Source organism: Aquarana catesbeiana, linkage group LG04 (assembly GCF_042186555.1).
Source record: "Aquarana catesbeiana isolate 2022-GZ linkage group LG04, ASM4218655v1, whole genome shotgun sequence".
Taxonomy (NCBI): domain Eukaryota; kingdom Metazoa; phylum Chordata; class Amphibia; order Anura; family Ranidae; genus Aquarana; species Aquarana catesbeiana.
The window spans coordinates 492042014-492062652 of NC_133327.1; the positions used below are offsets into that span (position 1 = coordinate 492042014).

At 43.2% G+C, this 20639-nt stretch overlaps 1 protein-coding gene across 1 annotated transcript in view; it reads left to right on the top strand.

The window, feature by feature from the left end:
- The window catches only part of DHX57 (DExH-box helicase 57), a 218154-nt gene that overhangs the window by 58614 nt on the left and 138901 nt on the right, over nt 1-20639 (top strand). The window contains exons 4-6 of the mRNA XM_073627674.1: nt 5840-6052; nt 7626-8440; nt 11345-11556. Coding sequence (XP_073483775.1) covers nt 5840-6052; nt 7626-8440; nt 11345-11556 — 1240 coding nt within the window. The remainder of the gene's footprint in view (nt 1-5839; nt 6053-7625; nt 8441-11344; nt 11557-20639) is intronic.

The window sequence follows — 20639 nt, forward strand, 5'->3', positions numbered from 1 at the left end:
TGCACCCCTTGCCAGACTGCGCGAGTGACATATAAACGGTCAATGAATTCAGATATCTCGGGATTCAGGTAACCCAGGATCCCAACCAATACATACAGCTCTACCTAGTCCCGCTATTGCGTAAATTTCGGTATAAATGTGCAGCTTGGACTAAGCTTCCACTGTCTGTAGCAGGTAGAGCCAATCTAATAAAAATGGTATGGGCCCCACAACTCCTGTACATTTTCTATAATGCGCCCGTGTGGATCCCACATAAATGGTTCTCCCAAATAGACTCTCAGTGTGGAACTCTGATATGGCGCAATAAAACAGCACGAATCGGATTATCTATGTTACAATTAGAAAAAAGACCAGGGCGGCCTTGTAATCCACCACGCTAGGCTTTACTTTATAGTTTCCCAAGTACAACAATTTGGGACTGGGGCAATGAAAACTTATTGGATTCAATTAGAACACTACTGATACCAAGGAGCTCCCCATCCACAACCTTATCTCATTTGGAAGGGGGCTTCTCAAACCTACCCCAAACACTTCCCACGATTGTGCTCATGAAAACCTTGTGGGCATTTATCAGAAATATTTTACATATTCTAGGTTTTCATTCATACACTCCCATATGGCGTAACCTGTATTACAAAGAACTGTTTAAAACTCCAAGATTTCCATCTTTGGGAAAGGGCAGGCATTCTATACATATCTCAACTATATACTGGCACTGTACTCAAGTCCTTCACAGAGTTTGATCTTCCTAGAAGTCAGTTTTACAAATACTTGCAACTGAGACATGTTAATCAATGCGAGGCTAGAGCCTCCCTGCTTACTCCTATGATCCACTCTTTACAATCTGATGTACTCCTAACGGAGAACAAGAAGGGGATGATCTTGATGGTGTATTCCAAGCTATTGCACTCATGCTTCCACACTCCCCTGTAAAAAGGGTTGGGAAAAAGATCTTGGCCATATAGATGGGCAAGCTTGGGAACTATGTCTGACTTCTGCCCTCTTGTATCGGTTTCGGCAGCTCACAAGCTTTCTCATCTATTCCTATTACATAGAGCATACAGAACACCAGTTCAGCTCCATAAATGGGGAAACAGAGATTCACCCCTATGTCCCAAGTGCACACGATGTGGAAATGTCCGAAACTCTTTCGTTACTGGCATTTATGTTCTTTTCACCATCTCCTGAATTTTTCAGTTTCCATTGGGGCATGATCCCATTGTTTGCTTGTTGGGTACCTTGGAGATACCCTCGCTTTCACCAAATGGTCACATGGCAGTCTTGCGGCTGCTCTATATAGCCCATAAACTGATAGCCAGATATTGGATATCTCCACAGGTGCCAGGCAGGACACAGTGGGTGGCTGCAGTTATTGCGACCTTAATACATGAAAAACTTACTACCAACAAAGGAATATTAGTAAAAAATTCTACTCAGTCTGGCAACCGTGGATAGATACTCTCGGAATAGCTCCCCACCAAGAAAGAAAGACTATTACAGTTGTGATTCTTGCCAAAAAGATAGATTTGTGGTACCTAGCTAACCAAATGTATTCTATAGATCAGTGGTCATCAACCCTGTCCTCAGGGCCCACCAACAGGCCAGGTTTGCAAGATAACTGAAATACATCACAGGTGATATCATTTGCTGCTCAGTGATTGCAGTATTCTAGTCTGGATCTCCCCAAGATAATACATAAAACCTGGCCTGTTAGTGGGACATGAGGACAGGGTTGATGACCACTGCTATAAATGATGAAGGTAACTAGGTCATGGTAACTAATGTTTTGGCAGACGTTTCTGACACCTTTTACGTTTTTTTCCCCCCTTCTTTTTCTATTGTTTTTTTCTTTTGGTTTCTTGTTTTACTTATACCGTATATACTCGTGTATAAGTCGAATTTTTCAGCCCCTTTTTTGGGGCTGAAAGTGCCCCCTTTGACTTATACACAAGTCACCACCGTCTGCCTACATGATCAGCGTGTCATGCAGGCAGACGGCGGCCAGCGTGTGCTGCATAGACTCGGCAGCGTCTCTCACTGTTCAAAAGCCGTGCCTCCTCGTCTGTGATAGGCAGTCAGTGTACAGCCTATCACAGACATTCTCTCATCCTGTGTACATATACACAGGACACATGACACATATGCACAGGACACATGACACATATGCACAGGACACATGACACATATGCACAGGGCACATGACACATATGCACAGGGCACATGCACAGAACACAGGGAGGTATACAGCTGCAGATGGGCATTGTTGACCCTCTTTTTCCACTTGCAGTAGCTGCTGCATTTCTCACCCTCGTCTTATACTCGGGTGAATACGTTTTTCCCATTTTTTTTTTTGTGGTAAATTAGGGCCTTGACTTATACTCGGAACGACTCATACTCGAGTATATACGGTAATTGTATACAGTGAATTAGCTACTTCGTATTGCACGACAATCTAGATGGCTTACGGTGAAACTATGTACTATGACTTATCTAATTGGATCTATGAATATGCCCGGTAAAGTCGTTGTTAACTGTGTGTGTGCTTTCATGCTTTATTAACCACTTGCCAACCGCCCCATAGCCAAATGACGGCTGCAGGGCGGCTGGATAACTCTGGGATCACGTCATATGACGTGATTCCAGAAAACTACTCCCGCGCGCCCCCTGGGGCGTGCACACGGGAACTGGACCCGGCGGATCACGGTAAACGACCGCTGATCACGAGCGATCACATGTAAACAAACCGGCGTCATGTCATGACGCCGGTTCCTCCCTCCCCTCTCTGTACCGATCGGTACAGAGGGGGAGAGATCGGATGGGAGCCGCGCTGTGGGCTGGATGTGTAGTGCCCACAGCGCAGCTCAGTGACATGTACAGTCACATCCATCCATCCATGCTCAGCCATCCCCCGAATGCTCTGCAATGGCCGTGTGCAATACTCTGCAATGACCCTGTGCAACCCTGTGCAATACTCTGCAAACCTGTGCAATACTCTGCAATGATCCTGTGCAATACTCTGCAATGATCCTGTGCAACCCTGTGCAATACTCCGCCATGCCCCGCCATGCCCTGCTATACTCCGCCATACTCCGCCATATCCCGCCATGCCCCGCCATACTCCGCCATACTCCGCCATACTCCGCCATACTCCGCCATGCCCCGCCATACTCCGCCATGCTCTGCCATGCCCCGCCATGCTCCGCCATGCCCCGCCATGCCCCGCCATGCCCCGCCATGCCCCGCCATGCCCCGCCATACTCTGCGATACCCAGCCATACTTTGCCATGCTCGGCTGTACTCGGCCTCTGTATGTGGCCAGGCTGTGGAAGTCTCACACATGTGGTATCGCCGTACTCAGGAGGAGCAGGAGAATCTATTTTGGGGTGTCATTTTTGGTATGTACATGCTATGTGTTAGAAATATTGTATAAATGGACAACTTTGTGTTAAAAAAAATGTGTTTTAACCACTTCCTGCCCGCCGGCCGTCATACGACGTCCTTGACTTTGTGCGGGGATATCTGAATGATGGGTGCAGCTACAGGCATCATTCAGATATCATCTTTTTCAGTCGGCGATTCCCTATACCATAAGAATGATCATAGCGGCTGTTCCACTGCTTGATCATTCTTACTGGAGGCGAGAGGGGACGCCCCCCCCCCCTCTCGCCGCCCTCAGGTGCTTCTACCGACTCACTGCTACGATCGAAGCCAGGATCTTTTTTTTTTTTTTTTTTTGAAGGGTGACATGTTAGGTATCTATTTACTCGGCATAACTTCATTATTCACATTATGTAAAAACATTGGGCTAACTTTACTGTTTTGTTTTTTTTGAAAGCACAAAACTGTTTTTTTTTTCAAACAAAACGTGTTCAAAAAATTGCTGTGCAAATACCGTGTGAGATAAAAAGTTGCAACGACCGCCATTGTATTCTCTAGGGTCTTTGCTAAAAAAATATATATAATGTTTTGGGGTTCTATGTAATTTTCTAGCAAATAAATTATGATTTTTACATGTAGGAGAGAAATGTCAGAATTAGCCTGGGCACTCCAGAACGCCTGATGGTGATCCGTGCATGTTGGGCCTCTGTATGTGGCCACGCTGTGTAAAAGTCTCTGGTATCGCCATACTCGGGAGTAATAGCAGAATGTGTTTTGGGGTGTAATTTGTGGTATGCATATGCTGTGTGTGAGAAATAACCTGCTAATATGACAATTTTGTGAAAAAAAAAAAAAAAAAGAAAAAAAAATTTTGATATTGCAAAGAATTGTGGGAAAAAATGACAACTTCAAAAAACTCATCATGCATCTTTCTAAATACCTTGGAATGTCTTCTTTCCAAAAAGGGGTCATTTGGGGGGTATTTGTACTTTTCTGGCATGTTAGGGTCTCAAGAAATGAGAGAGGCCGTCAGTACTTCAGGTGTGATCAATTTTCAGAGATTGGCACCATAGCTTGTGGACTCTATAACGTTCACAAAGACCAAATAATATACACCGATTTGGGTTATTTTTACCAAAGATATGTAGCGGTATACATTTTGGCCAAAATATATGAAGAAAAAATTACTAATTTGCAAAATTTTATAACAGAAACGAAGAAAAATGCATTTTTTTACAGAATTTTCGGTCTTTTTTCTTTTATAGCGCAAAAAATATAGAACCCAGTGGTGATTAAATACCACCAAAAGAAAGTTCTATTTGTGTGAAAAAAAGGACAAAAAATTCATTTGGGTACAGTGTTGCATGACTGAGTAATTGTCATTCAATGTGTGAGAGCACCAAAAGCTGAAAATTGGTCTGGTTATTAAGGGGGTTTAAGTGCCCAGTGGTCAAGTGGTTAAGGATAAGCCTATATTGGTGTACCGTATATTACTCACTGTATGACGTGTTGCTGTATATTGGCTATGTTCTTTAATGAACTCTCTTTCTGATTTAAAAAAAAAAGAGTCTTGTTCTAAGCTTCAGGTGGAGGGAACAACAAAACCCATTGTTCTTTTAACCAGTTTTGTAAACCCCCAGCAATTCCAGTGAGAAACATTAAGAATATCTTAGGGTGAGTTGAGACCTGAATTTAACCTTTTTAATATTTCGGCCTATCCAAAAAAAAATTAGATCAGTCTCTATTAAATCCAGAAATCATATGTCATATTTTTAATTAATTCACAGATGCTCTGACAATAGGCTAGCCTCTCTTCAGTCTACCATAAATTCTGCTGCCAGACTCCTCCTCGTCTCCAGCCGTTCAGTCTGCTGCCCCTTTGTCAATCCCTTCACTGGCTTTTGTTGGTTCTGCAAATCAAATTCAAATTCTAGTAATGGCATACAAAGCCGTCTACAACACTGTCCTGTGCTACATCACCAACTTCGTCTCAAAGTGTCATCCAAACTATCCTCTTTGCCCTTCCCACTACCTCCTGCCCCCAACTCCTTCATCACCTTCTCTAATGCTCGCCTTCTAGACTTCGCCAGAGCCTATCCTATTCTCTGGAACTCTTCCCCAAATCTCGCTGGCTATCTCCTACTTTGTCTGCCTTTTAGGCGAAAGCTAAAAACTCATCTCTTCAGAGAAGCATATGCTGCTTCTACCCAAAAACTGAACTTTTACTTTCTTCATCAACCTATTCCCTGGCAAATTATAACCTCCTGTATCACTTACCCCTTACTTTTAAAGTGTAACATCTCATGCACAGGCACCTTCTAAACCACTTGTTTTGAACTGTTATGTAATTGTACTGTCTCCCTTTATTTTCTAAAGTGCTGCGCAAACTGTTGGCACTATATAAATCCTGTAAAATAATAAAAATATGAAACCCTAAAATGTTAGTGTTTTTTGTTTACAGCGATGAAGGATCTGATTTGGAAGAGTCTGACTACAACAGCTCCCAGGAGGAGGAAAATGAGCATAACGATAACTCTGATGAAGACTTGGAATTAAATTTCTGGTCCCCCCCAATAGCAAAAGATCAGACGGAAGGAAAACTGTCCCTTGAACCGCAGGTGGAAATGTTACCAGAGGCAGTCATATCCCCTTTTGCTATTGGAAAATTATCACGGTGAGTCCAACAAAAGATGGAAAGTTTATCCAACATGTTTAACAAGCTGTGAACAAAAAGAATGTGAGCTGTGAGCAAAAAAAAAAAAAAAAATGTTTTTTATTCTTGGTGTTTTTTTTCACAGACATTAACGTTTTTGGTTACATTTAAAAGTGAAATTAAACCCTCCTAGTTACATAAGAAAGGAAAAAAAATGCTCTGGACTTTCTAGATTAGCAAGGTTTGCCCTCTAAGACTGTCCCTCTGGACTGTCTAGATTAGCAAGATTTGACAGTCTGCCTTAGCCCCCCAGGTCGCCAAAATCATTCAAATCTTTATTGAATTTTTGTGTGTATGTGGTTGAGTCTTTTCTGAGTCCCCACAAATAGAGAATCACTGCACACCAGGACAGCCCTGAAATATTGAATGCATTACCAAAGGAATAGAAAATAATTTTCAGCAGAAAGCACGGTACCCTTCAACCAATTCCTCCTGCTTAATGTGTTTTGTTTCTTTACCCCCTTATTTGCACATTGATGACTTTTATATCAAATTTTGCTTCACATCGGTTGCAGGAGCAGCTTTTGGTCATGACATACTGCAACCAAAAATCACCCTACAGCATGGTGTCAAAGCTGTAAGAAAATTGTGATTTCTTTTTTTTTTTTTGCTTTGAGATATAGCCAGATAATTTAGTGCGTCACAGCCTATCAATTCATTGTGAAGTATCTGCTAAGGGGTGTACAGTATAGGCGATTTGTATTCATGCCCTGGTGTTTTTTTTATAGTTTTTATTAGGGTCTTCAGCAAAGCACATTGTACAATACAACAGAAAGCAGTCTGCCTAACATGGCAGAACAATGTCAATCAGAAGGTATATAATAAGAGCATTGAAAACGCAATGCACATCAGGGCACATCTCATCATGTACGTCTCTTAAAACATTTCTGATTAGATGGAAAAACCGTAGTGCAAAACAAGGCCCCTGGAACACATTATTCCTGACCACACAGTATCAATGCATTAGCGAGGGTTCGATCTACGCAGGCTTGAGCCAAAGAGCATTTTTAACCTGAGCATATATGAGAATCATGGAGACGTAAGCGAGAAAGAAGGGAAAAAAAGGTAAAAAAGGAGAAAAGAAAAGAGGAAATAAAAAAGGAAGGTGTGCGGGTAGGTGGTAGAGGGACCGGTTCCCACCTAGAAAGCCAAAGGCGGAGAGTAGCTAATCGTTACTGAGCTGGAGCCTGTATGACTTGAGAGGATAGGTACAAACCATAGTCTCGTGAACATTGAAATTTGTGGCAATAATACCATAATTCACAGAATTGGACCTCTTTGCATTTCATAGCCGCAGTTAGACATTCCATATCATTAATCTCATTCACTTCATTGACCAACCGACGGAGGGTCAGTGAGTTTTCATTTTTGTGGAATGCAAACCTTGGCAGCATTAGGCAAGTGGATCAGGAGGAGGCCTGGTGTTTCTTAATGCATGATAGTTTCATGTTTTCTGGTCTTGTTTAAAAGTAATGATCCAGTGTTGTAGCTTGATACTTGGCAAGTGTGTTGATACTTGTTTTTTATGATGCAGGTATGGCTTTGATCGTGAGAGATGTATGATTGCTCTCAGGACTCATGATGGAGAAGTTGGTACATCTCTAGAATTTTTGCTGCAACAGTGCTTTTCAGAAGCTTTTGGTGTCCAGAACATGGCTATGCAATCTGCCAGTGATATTAAAATGGAGGACATCTTGGCATTACGTCAAGAAGAGGCATTTGTCCTTAGCTCAATCTGTGGGGAGAAATTTATTGAGAGAATACCAAATAAAGTATGGACAGTTGGACTGGAACTGGACAACCTTACAGTCAAGCTTCAAAAGTCAACGCAGAAGGACAATGGCAAAGAATTGGTGATGTCACAGCCTAGAAATATCTGCAGGTTTTTCTTGACAGGTAAAACATGCAGATTTGGGTCAAAGTGCAGATTTAAGCATGACGTACCAAAACAGACCTTGAAGGATACATCTCATCTAAGTGCCAATGCAGATGGCAATTACCTGTATGAACTTGAAATTCGTTTCCTAAAGGATAGCAAGTACCCCTATGAAGCACCACTGGTAGCAATTCACTCACTCAATGAGGACCTCCCCATGGCATGTCGTCTGCATATGGCTGAATATCTTTATGAAAAGGCATTAAGACTGGCTCAGACTGGTGAACCAGCTGTCTACTCTTTGGTTACCTGCTTAGAAGATGAAAATGACATTGTAAAATTGCTTGCGAACACACATCACAGATTCAGCATCCCTCCACCTTTTATACAACCAGCAACTTCTGAAAGCAAGAAGCCACATATAATTATTAATAAATCTCTCTCTTTTGAAAAACCAAGCCATACACCAGAAGGTACATTATTACAATAATATGTTTAAGTGATATACCTACCTGTTTTAATAATTTTCTAGTCTTGCCACCCAAAACCTGATGTTTTGTTTTTCTTTAGATGTATATGAATTGAATTTTCACCAGTTTTCCATATGTTTTGGAGACTCTGGTGGGTACTGGGACAATCATGTCTGGTCCATATAATGTTCATGGTTACCTTTTTTAAGATTTTTCAGATTTCACATGTTGCGTACCTGCTCCAGCTAAATTATTCCTTGATAGGTTAAGCAATGATAATAATCATAACAGCCTTGGACCTTTTAAAACACAGATCCCATATTTCTATCCTCACCAGTTGCCCTCTGTGAGTGTGTAGATTAAATCAGTTATGGTAGATATACTGTTTGCTAAGTCAGACTTAGCCCACAGTCACTCTGCAGTACTATTTAGTAATCGAAAGAGCCTGCAAATGTAATTATGAAATAAATTTGTTCCCATGTGCTTTATATACTCAGAAATTATATACCAAAGCAAGGTTTTTAAACTATTAACACTAATTGCTCTTTTGTAAATGTTTAAATGTGTAATGTTAGATGCTGCAGACAATGATTGGTTCATTTATGAAAAAGTTATTAACTTCTCACAGGGAACCTTTTGTTTGGTTTCAGCAGCCAGTATTCTACAGGGAAATTACAATCAAGACATACTTTACATATTACTATACACTGTATAACTGTATTGGATATTTAAAACACACACAGTTTCAATTGGCACAGAGAAGTAATTATAATTTTGTTAGTAATCCCCTAATAAACACAGCCTTCTTTTCAAACAATCATTTTCTTTTAGCATATTTCATGCTGCTCCTTTCTGGTTCATGTTCTGTTCCTCCCAACAGTTTCTTTTCAATGGTTTTGCTTGAAATCTCAAAACTTACATACAGTGCATCCGGAAAGTATTCACAACGCTTCACTTTTTCCGCATTTTTGTTATGTTTCAGCCTTATTCCAAAATGGATTAAATTCATTATTTTCCTCAAAATTCTACAAACAATACCCCATAATGACAACGTGAAAGAAATTAGTTTGAAATCTTTGCAAATTTATTAATAATAATAAATGACAAAATCACATGTACATAAGTATTCTCAGCCTGTTCCATGACACTCAAAATTTAGCTCAGGTGCATCCTGTTTCCACTGATCATCCTTGAGATGTTTCTACAACTTGATTGGAGTCCACCTGTGGTAAATTCAGCTGATTGGACATGATTTGGAAAGGCACACGCCTGTCTATATAAGATCCCATAGTTACCAGTGCATGTCAGAGCACAAGCCAAGCCTTGAAGTTCAAGGAATTGTCTGTAGACCACGGAGACAGGGTTGTGTCGAGGCACAGATCTAGGGAATGGTACTAAAAAAATGTATGCAGCATTAAAGGTCCCAATGAGCACAGTGGCCTCCATGATCTGTAAATGGAAAAAGTTTGGAACCACCAGGACTCTTCCTAGCATGGGCCGCCCGGTCAAACTGAGCAATCAGGGGAGAAGGGCCTTTTGTGAGGGAGGTGACCAAGAACCCGATAGTCACTCTGACAGATTTCCAGCATTTCTTCTTCCAGAAGAACAACCATCTCTGCAGCACTCCACCAATCAGGCCTGTATAGTAGAGTGGCCAGACAGAAGCCACTCCTCAGTAAAAGGCACATTACAGCGTGCTTGGAATTTGCCAAAAGGCACCTGAAGGACTCTTAGATCATGAGAAATAAAATTCTCTGGTTTGATGAAACAAAGATTGAACTCTTTGGCCTGAATGGCAAGCATCATGTCTGGAGGAAACCAGGCACCACTCATCATCTGGCCAATACCATCCCTACAGTGAAGCATAGTGGAGGCAGCATCATACTGTGGGGATATTTTTCAGCAGCAGGAACTGGGAGACTAGTATGTATCAAGGGAAAAATGAATGCAGCAATGTACAGAGATATCCTTGATGAAAACCTGCTCCACAGTGCTCTGGACCTCAGACTAGGGCGAAAGTTCATCTTCCAACAGGACCCTAAGCACACAGCCAAGATAACAAAGGAGTGGCTACGGAGCAACTCTGTGAATGTCCTTGAGTGGCTCAGCCAGAGCCCAGACTTAAACCCAATTGAACATCTCTGGAGAGATCTGAAAATGGCTGTACACCGACGCTCCCCATCCAGCTTGATGAAGCTTGAGAGGTCCTGCAAAGAAGAATGGGAGAAACTGGCCAAAAATAGGTGTGCCAAGCTTGTAACATCCTACTACAAAAGACCCGAGGCTGTAATTGGTGTCAAAGGTGCTTCAACAAAGTATTGAGCAAAGGCTGTGAATACTTTCATTTTTATTTTTAAAAAATTTGCAAAGCATTCAAACTTTTTTCACGTTGTCATTATGTGGTATTGTTTGTAGAATTCTGAAGAAAATAATGAATTTAATCCATTTTGGAATAAGGCTTTAACATAACAAAATGTGGAAAATGTGAAGCGCTGTGAATACTTTCTGGATGCACTGTTGCAGTTAATCTTAAAGTGTTTCTAAATGCAGCAGGTTTTTGCCTTAACGCATTCTATGCATTAATGTGAAAAATCACTTGAATGCAGCCCCCCCAGTCCCTGCTTGGAATCACAGTAATACCTATTTCTTTCTTCGTGCACTGCTTTGTCAAAAAAGGGTCCATGGTGGTTTAGGTACGTTGACAGGCATTCAAAATTAATGGGCTTTCTTTACACAGCGCACATTAACATGCTGTTCCCAGTAAAGGCTGGAACACTGACCAACAATTTAATGAGTTTTAAAATTCTGTGAAAGTGTCAGGAAGATGGGACATATTTCATGTAATGCCAAATAACTATGTAAGTAAACTGATCTAAATTTCATAATTCAATGCCTTTGTATTCATAGGTATTAAAGAACGTACATTATTAAGAGAAGAGGTTAATAAAATTACCCAAACTGAGGAGGATGAACTAGATGATCTGGAGTCAGAGGCCGTGGTAATCGAAAATGAAAGCTACGTTAACATGAAGAAGAAACAAGCAAAGAAATACAGCTGGAACCCTAAATCGTTTCCAGCTGAAAATGCCAAAATCTGCAAGCACTTCCATGTCAAGCAGGTAATTCAACACTGTTGGTATATATAGTACATAAGCAATAAGAATGTAGTTCTCCAAAAGGTAAAAAAAAATTTCTGCACACTTACTGGATGGCAAAAAAAAAAAAAATGACATCTGCATTAAAAACTGAGGTTTTAGTTAATTGCTCACATTTGCATTTGTTTGTAGAGGCCTCATCAAGGCCCCACTGTGCAGTGTGGTCTTTCATTGTAATCTATGAGTACCTCCATCTTGGAGTACAGTGGGTATAGAAAAGAATCACCCCCCTTTTAAAATAATCAAATTTTGTTGCTTTGCAACCTGAAATTAAGACAGACACAGTTTTTGTTTTATCCAGCTGTATTTACTCAGTGAAACTTATAATATCCAAGTGAAAGATCTAATACCAACATGTCAGAAATAAAAAAACAGATTTACTGAGTTGGAAAAAGGATCACCCCCCCCCCCCCCACTCCTAAAAATTACTTCTTAACCTCCCTGGCGGTATGATTATTTCGGATTTTAGGTGCTGAAAGCGGTACCATTATTTTGCATGGAAATTTGGCGTTTTATATTGTAGGCCTGTAATTCTTAACAATAACACACTTAAATCTGTCCAAACCAGAGTCTAGTAGATATCCCGGGTATGATAAAGTTTGAAACACAAAAACATAAATTATAATATAATAAATAAAAATAAATAATTAAAAAAAAAAAAAAAAATAGTAATAAAATAAATTTCCCCACAATTCACTATCGCTCAATTCTGCAAGTGTTCTAATTTACTATCGCTGTTTTCTAGCTGGTCTAAAGCCACTTTTGACGTAAAGGGACACTTTTTGGTTGCCATGGACAATCTCAAGTTTCCAGGCAGAAAGAACAGTATATATCACATAAAACTGCATGCAGGGCATGGGCCAAAGCACTGGGGACAAAAGGGATGTGAAATCATTTCATACAGTACTGTAATCTGTAAGATTACAGTACTGTATGTGTTATGATTTTTACTTTTTTTTAAATTTGCCGCCAGGCTCCGCCCCCATGCGTCGCGCCGCTCGCAGGGAAAGGAGCCTGGCACGGAGAGGCTTCGGAGGAGGACGGAGCCCTCGGACACTGCGGGTGACATCGCAGGATCCCGGGGACAAGGTAAGTAAAGCCTCACCAGGATCCTGCAATGCGATCCCGAGTGTGGCTCGGGGTTACCGCTAATGGTACTGAATTTTAACCCCGAGCCACACTCGGGAAAACCGCCAGGGAGGTTAACTCAATAGGGTGTAGCTATAAACCTTCTCATCTCATTGGCACACAAAGCCATTTGTCTTTCAACTGTGATCAGCTGTGGTAATTTGATTAGCTCTGCATGAACTTCCCTGGAGCATTTTAGTCCCGTATAGTGCAACTGAAGCAAACAATGAGTGGCAAAGCACTGTCACCGGGATCGTGCACAAGTCAGGAGATGGATACAAAACTATTTCAAAGGCTTTATCAATGCCTATAAGTGACGTATATTATTAAGAAGTGGAAGGCAGGTGGTACAACGCAGACCCTCACTGGATCAGGACATCGCTCCAAACTTGATGAAAGAGCCAGGAGGAAACTGGTCAGAGAGGCTACCAAGAGGCCTACAGCAACTCTGAAGCAGTTGCAGGAATGTATGACAGAGTGGTCATTGTGTGCATGTGACAACAATATCACAAATTCTCCACAAATGTGACTTGTATGGAAGGGTTACAATAAAAAAGCCACTCCTCAAGAAAGGCCACATGCAGTCACGACTGCACCTTAAAGATTCTGAGGCCACATGGAAAAAGGTGTTTTGGTCACAGTCTAAAATTTGAATTATTTGGCCTCAACACCAAATAATATGTTTGGTAGAAATCCAATACAGCATCCAAATAACACCATTCTTACAGTAAAGCATGGAAGTGGTAATATCCTGTTATGGGAGTGTTTCTCTGCAGCAGGGACTGGAGCACTTGTCAGGATAGAAGAAAAATGGATGGGGCAAAATACCGTCAATTTCTTGAGGAAAATCTGCTGCCCTCTGCCAGAAAGTTGTCAATGGGAAGAATGTTTACCTTCCAACATGACAATGAGCCAGAGCACACAGCAAAAATTACCACACAGTGGTTGAAAGAGAAAAAGGTGAATGTCCTTGCATGACCTAGTCAGATCCCAGACTTAAAGTGAATGTAAACCCGATTCATAAAATTTGACCTGGGCACATACAGTATATCTGTAGTGTTTACCTATAGTTACATAGTAGGTGAGGTTGAAAAAAGACACAAGTCCATCAAGTCCAACCTATGTGTGTGATTATACAGTGGGGACGGAAAGTATTCAGACTCCCTTAAATTTTTCACGCTTTGTATATTGCAGCCATTTGCTAAAATCATTTTAAGTTCATTTTTTTCCTCATTAATGTACACACAGCATCCCATATTGACAGAAAAACACAGAATTGTTGACATTTTTGCAGATTTATTAAAAAGAAAAACTGAAATATCACATGGTCCTAAGTATTCAGACCCTTTGCTGTGACGCTCATATATTTAACTCAGGTGCTGTTCATTTCTTCTGATCATCCTTGAGGCCAGGTTCACACTAGTGCGACAAACGCTCCGACAATGGGAGCTCATGTCGCATGATGTGTGAAAATCAATGTTTCCCTATGGGAGCCATCCTAACTGGTCCGACTTTGAAAATGCTCCTGTACTACTTTGGTCTGACTTTGATCCTACTTCAGCCCATTGACTATCATTGAAGTCAGATCAAAGTCGGATCGCCGTCTTGCATGATCCGACTTTGGCATGCGACGTGTGCTCAGATGATCTTGAGGGGGAACTGCGCGCCAAATTTTAAATAAAAACCGGCATGGGTTCCCCCCTCCAAGAGCATACCGGGCCTTTGGGTCTGACATGGATTTTAAGGGGATTCCCCTTACGCCGGAAAAACGGCGTGGGGGTCCCCCCCCAAATACATACCAGACCCTTATCTGAGCACACAGCCCAGTCGGTCAGGAAAGGGGGTGGGGACAAGCGAGCGCCCCCCCTTCCTGAACCGTACCAGGCCGCATACCCTCAACATGGGGGGTGGGTGCTTTGGGGCAGGGGGGCACCCTTCGGCCCCCCACCCAAAAGCACCTTGTCTTCATGTTGATGAGGACAAGGGACTCTTCCCGACAACCCTGGCCGTTGGTTGTCGGGGTCTGCGGGTGGGGGGCTTATCGTAATCCGGGAGCCCCCTTTAATAAGGGGGCCCCCAGATCCTGGCCCCGCCACCATATGTGAATGAGTATGGGGTACATCGTACCCCTACCCATTCACCTAGGAAAAAAGTGTCAATAAAAAAACACACTAGACAGGTTTTTAAAGAAATTTATTAGGCAGCTCCGGGGGTCTTCTTCTGACTTCTGGGGTCTCTCCCTTCTTCTCCGCACTCTCCGGCCTCTTCTCTGCGGCCTCTGCTCCGTGCTCTCCGGTTCTCCTCCCGCTCTCCGGTATCTTCTGCCGGGCTCCTCCGCTATCTTCTGCTCTTTTGCCCGCTCTTTTGCTAGCGGTGGCCCGGTCTTCTCCACCATCTTCTTCCCTCTTCTCTTCTTTCAATGTTGACATGACGCTCACTCCCACTGTAATGCTGTGTGCGCAGTCCGCAACGACTTATATAGGGATGGGGCATGGTCAGCGGGTGATGTCACCTGATGACCCCGCCCCTTATGATGTCACAGTCCCATCATGCCCCGGGACTGTGATGTCATAAGGGGACGGAGCTGCCTAATAAGTTACTTTCAAAACCTGTCTAGTGTGTTTTCTTATTGACAATTTTTTCCTAGGTGAATGGGTAGGGGTACCCCATACTCACTCACATAGGGTGGGTGGCCGGGATCTGGGGGCCCCCTTATTAAAGGGGGCTCCCAGATTCCGATAAGCCCCCCACCCGCAGACCCCAACAACCAACGGCCAGGGTTGTCGGGAAGAGGCCCTTGTCCTCATCAACATGAGGACAAGGTGCTTTGGGGTGGGGGGGCTGCAGGGTGCCCCCCTGCCCCAAAGCACCCACCCCCCATGTTGAGGGCATGCGGCCTGGTACGGTTCAGGAGGGAGGGCGCTTGCTCGTCCCCACCCCCTTTCCTGACAAGCTGGGCTGCGTGCTCGGATAAGGGTCTGGTATGGATGTTGGGGGGAACCCCCCACCGTTTTTTCGGCGTAGGGGGTGCCCCTTAAAATCCATACCAGACCCAAGGGCCTGGTATGCTCTTGGAGTGGGAACCCATGCCAGTTTTTTATTTAAAATTTGGCGTGGAGTTCCCCCTCAAGATTCATACCAAACACAGTGCCTGTCATTGGCGGGGATCCAAGTCAGATCCCCGTTCATTGAAAGTCGGACGTATGTCGGCTTCAAGTCGCAGGGCAAAGTCGGATCCAAAGTAGGACGTCTGTCGTGTCGCACCAGTGTGAACCCGGCCTGAGATGGTTCTACACCTTCATTTGAGTCCAGCTGTGTTTGAGTATACTGATTGCGCTTGATTAGGAAAGCCACACACCTGTCTATATAAGACCTTACAGCTTACAGTGCATGTCAGAGCAAATGAGAATCATGAGGTCAAAGGAACTGCCTGAAGAGCTCAGAGGCAGAATTGTGGCAAGGCACAGATCTGGCCAAGGTTACAAAAAAACATTCTGCTGCACTTAAGGTTCCTAAGAGCACAGTGGCCTCCATAATCCTTTAAATGGAAGATGTTTGGGACAACTAGAACCCTTCCTAGAGCTGGCCATCCGGCCAAACTGAGCTATCGGGGGAGAAGAGCCTTGGTGAGAGAGGTAAAGAAGAACCCAAAGATCACTGTGGCTGAGATGCAGTCGGGAGATGGGAGGAAGTTTTAGAAAGTCAACCATCACTGCAGCCCTCCACCAGTCGGGGCTTTATGGCAGAGTGGCCGAAGGAAGCATCTCCTCAGTGCAAGACACATAAAAGCCTGCATGGAGTTTGCTAAAAAAAAAAAACCTGAAAGGCTCCAAGATGATGAGAAATAAAATTCTTTGGTCTGATGAGACCAAGATAGAACTTTTTGGACTTAATTCTAAGCCGTATGTATGGAGAAAACCAGGTACTGCTCATCACCTGTCCAATACAGTCCCAACAGTGAAGCATGGTGGTGGCAGCATCATGCTGTGGGGATGTTTTTCAGCTGCAGGGACAGGACGACTGGTTGCAATCGAGGGAAAGATGAATGCGGCCAAGTACAGGGATATCCTGTACGAAAACCTTCTCCAGAGAGCTCGGGACCTCAGACTGGGCCGAAGGTTTACCTTCCAACAAGTCAATGACCCTAAGCACACAGCTAAAATAACGAAGGAGTGGCTTCACAACAACTCCGTGACTGTTCTTGAATGGCCCAGCCAGAGCCCTGACTTAAACCCAATTGAGCATCTCTGGAGAGACCTAAAAATGGCTGTCCACCAACGTTTACCATCCAACCTGACAGAACTGGAGAGGATCTGCAAGGAGGAATGGCAGAGGATCCCCAAATCCAGGTGTGAAAAACTTGTTGCATCTTTCCCAAAAAGACTCATGGCTGTAAAGGGTGCTTCTACTAAATACTGAGCAAAGGTTCTGAATACTTAGAACCATGTGATATTTAAGTTTTTCTTTTTTAATAAATCTGCAAAAATGTCAACAATTCTGTGTTTTTCTGTCAATATGGGGTGGTGTGTGTACATTAATGAGGAAAAAAAATGAACTTAAAGAGGAAGTAAACCCTGATGGGTGTTACTTCCTCTTTGTTTCCCTGCAAAGGTAAAGTATAATGGGGTACTATGCATTGCATAGTACCCCATTATGTGGCACTTACCTGCAGGAGAAGCCCGCGATGTCCCCGTCTTCCTCCCTAGTAGTGAGCCTTCACCCCTCTTCCTTCTGGGGCCGCGAACTCCGGCTCTGTGACTGGCAGGAGTCACGTGACGTCACTCCTGCGCATGCGCGCGGGAGCCGCCTTTAACGGCATGACCAGATCTAGAAACGGCACAGCGCCCCCTTTCTAACTCCGGTGCATTCGCAGAAGAAATCGCCCTATGGCGATTTGCAAATATCTCCTAGACCGTGCAGGTCTGGGAGATATTTCAAGCACCTACAGGTAAGCCTTAATCTAGGCTTACCTGTAGGTTAAAGTAGCTGTAAAGGGTTTACAACCACTTTAAATGATTTTAGCAAATGACTGCAATATAACAAAGAGTGAAAAATTTAAGGGGGTCTGAATACTTTCCGTCCCCATAGTATGTCAGTATTACATGGTATATCCCTGTATGCTGGGGTCGTTCAGGTGCTTAACTAATAGTTTTTTGAAACTATCGATGCTCCCGCTGAAACCACTGCCTGTGGAAAAGAATTCCACATCCTTGCCGCTCTTACAGTCTTTATGCTGTTTCATTCCTCTGTTATCAGCATGATAACTTCTGACAGGTTCTCCGAGAAGGGAGATAAAAGCAGCTGGAAATTTATGTCGGGGTGGGAGCTATAAATAGATTAGCAGAGAGCTTGTCTATTCACAGCACAGCTCTGCACATTCCTGCCTTCCTCTGCCTATGTGGAGTGGGGGTGTGTGCCTTTCCTCTAATCAGCTGTCACACAGTGTATGCCATGACTGCACTCCCACAGCTGAAATAGGAAAAAAAAAACACAATGTTCACTTTCTAAACAGTATATAAAGCTGAAGACAGCAGATATAAAAATAAAACTTATATAGGGAGATTTGTTTCATCTCTGTGCATCATCTGAGGCTATTCACCTCACTGGGTATAGAAGAAGGTTTACATCCACTTTAAACCCCTATGAAAATCGGTGGAATGACTTGAAGACTGCAGTTCACAAACGGTCACCATTTAAATTTAACTGAACTTGAGCAGTTCTGCAAAGAAGAGTGGGTAAATATTGCAAAGTCTAGATATGCAAAGTTAGTAGAGACATATCCCAACAGACTAAAGGCTGTAATTAAAGCAGAAGGCGATTCAACAAAATACTAACACAAGGGGGTGATCCTTTTTCCAACTCTGTGACCCTGTTTTTGATTTTTTTTTTTTTTTTTTTCCTGGCATGTTGGTGTTAAATCTTTAACTTGGATGTTATAAGTTGCACTGAGTAAATACAGCTGGATGAAATGAAAACTGTGTCTGTCTTAATTTCAGGCTGCAAAGCCACAAAATTTGATTATATGGGGGGTGATTCTTTTCTATACCCACTGTATATGGAGGGTAGCCAATTCCTCCTTTAAAGACACAGAGAAGCACAGCACAAGATCAGCTGAAGACCCTTGAGTATCCGGCATCAAACCCAGCAAGTTAAACAAAAATGGCAACCGTTCCAATCAACTTAAAACTAGCTTTTTAAACAAAGGTGCACATGGCGCTATGAGAGCCTCCATCATGGAGCATACAGTGCCAAGTATTCATGCCCCTTGAAAGTTTCCACATTTTGTTATGTTGCAACCAAAAACGTAAATGTATTTTATGTGATGGATCAACAGAAAGTGGCACACAATTGTGAATTTGGGGGGAAAATGATAAATGGTTTTCAACATTTTTTACAAATAAAGACCTGAAAAGTGTGGCTTGCATTTGTATTTAGCCCCCTTGAGTCAATACTTTGTAGAACCACCTTTCGCTACAATTACAGCTGCAAGTCTTTTTGGGTATGTCTCTACCAGCTTTGCACATCTAGAAAGTGACATTTTTGCCCATTCTTCGTTGCAAAATAGCTCAAGCTCTATCAGATTGGATGGAGAGCGTCAGCGACAGCAATTTTCAAGTCTAGCCACAGATTCTCAGTTGGATTTAGGTCTGGACTTTGACCGGTCATTCTAACACATGAATATGCTTTTCTCTAAACCATTCCATTGTAGCTATGGCTGTATGTTTAGTCCTGCTGGAAGGTGACCCTCTACCTCAGTCTCAAAGTTTGCAGACTCTAACAGGTTTTCTTCAAAGCTTGCCCTGTATTTGGCTCCATCCATCTTCCCATCAACTCTGACCAGCTTCCCTGTCCCTGCTGAAGAAAAGCATCCCCACAACATCATGCTGCCCCCACCATGTTTCATGGTGGGGATGGTGTGGTCAGGGTGATGTGCAGTGTTAGTTTTCCACCACACACACCGTTTTGCTTTTAGGCCAAGAAAGTTCAATTTTCGTCTCATCTGACCTGAGCACCTTCCTCCACATGTTTGCTGTGTCCCCCACATGGCTTCTTGCAAACTGCAAACGGGATTTCTCATGGCTTTCTTTCAACGATGGCTTTCTTCTTGCCATTCTTCCATGAAGTCCAGATTTGTGGAGTTTACGTCTAATAGCTGTCCTGTGGACAGATTCTCCTACCTGAGCTGTGGATCTCTGCAGCTCCACCAGAGTTACCATGGGCCTCTTGGTTGCTTCTATGATTAATGCTCTCCTTGCCCGGCTTGTCAGTTTAGGTGGATGGTAGGTTTGCAGTTGTGCCATACTCCTTTTTTTTTTTTTTTTTTTTTCCATTTTCGGATGATGGATTGAACAGTGCTCCGTGAGCTGTTCAAAGCTTGGGATATTTCTTTTTGTAACCTAATCCTACTTTGAACTTCTCCACAACTTTATCCCTGACCCATCTGGTGTGTTTGTTGACCCTCATGATGCTGTTTGTTCACTAAGGAAACCTCTGAGGCCTTCACAGAACAGGTGTATTTTTATTGAGATTAACTGCTTCCCGACCAACCGCCGCAGTTATACTGACGCAGGTTTGCTCCGCTGCGCGAGCCGTCGTAGCTATGCGTCGGCTCTCGGTGGGCGGGATAGCAGGCGCGCGCGCACCCCCGCTGCACAGCGGGGGTGCTGGTGCCCGTGGCCGACGGTCGCGATGACCGCCGGCCACGAGCGATTTTGAGCAGGAGAGACAGAATAGGGACGAGTGTGTGTAAACACACTCCCTGTTCTGTTCTGACAGGAGTGACAGATCGTGTGATCCTATTAGGAACCACGATCTGTCACTTCCTCCAGTCAGTCCCCCCCCTTCAGTTAGAACACCCCCTAGGGAACACAGTTAACCCCTCGATCGCCCCCTAGTGTTAACCCTTTCACTGCCAGTGA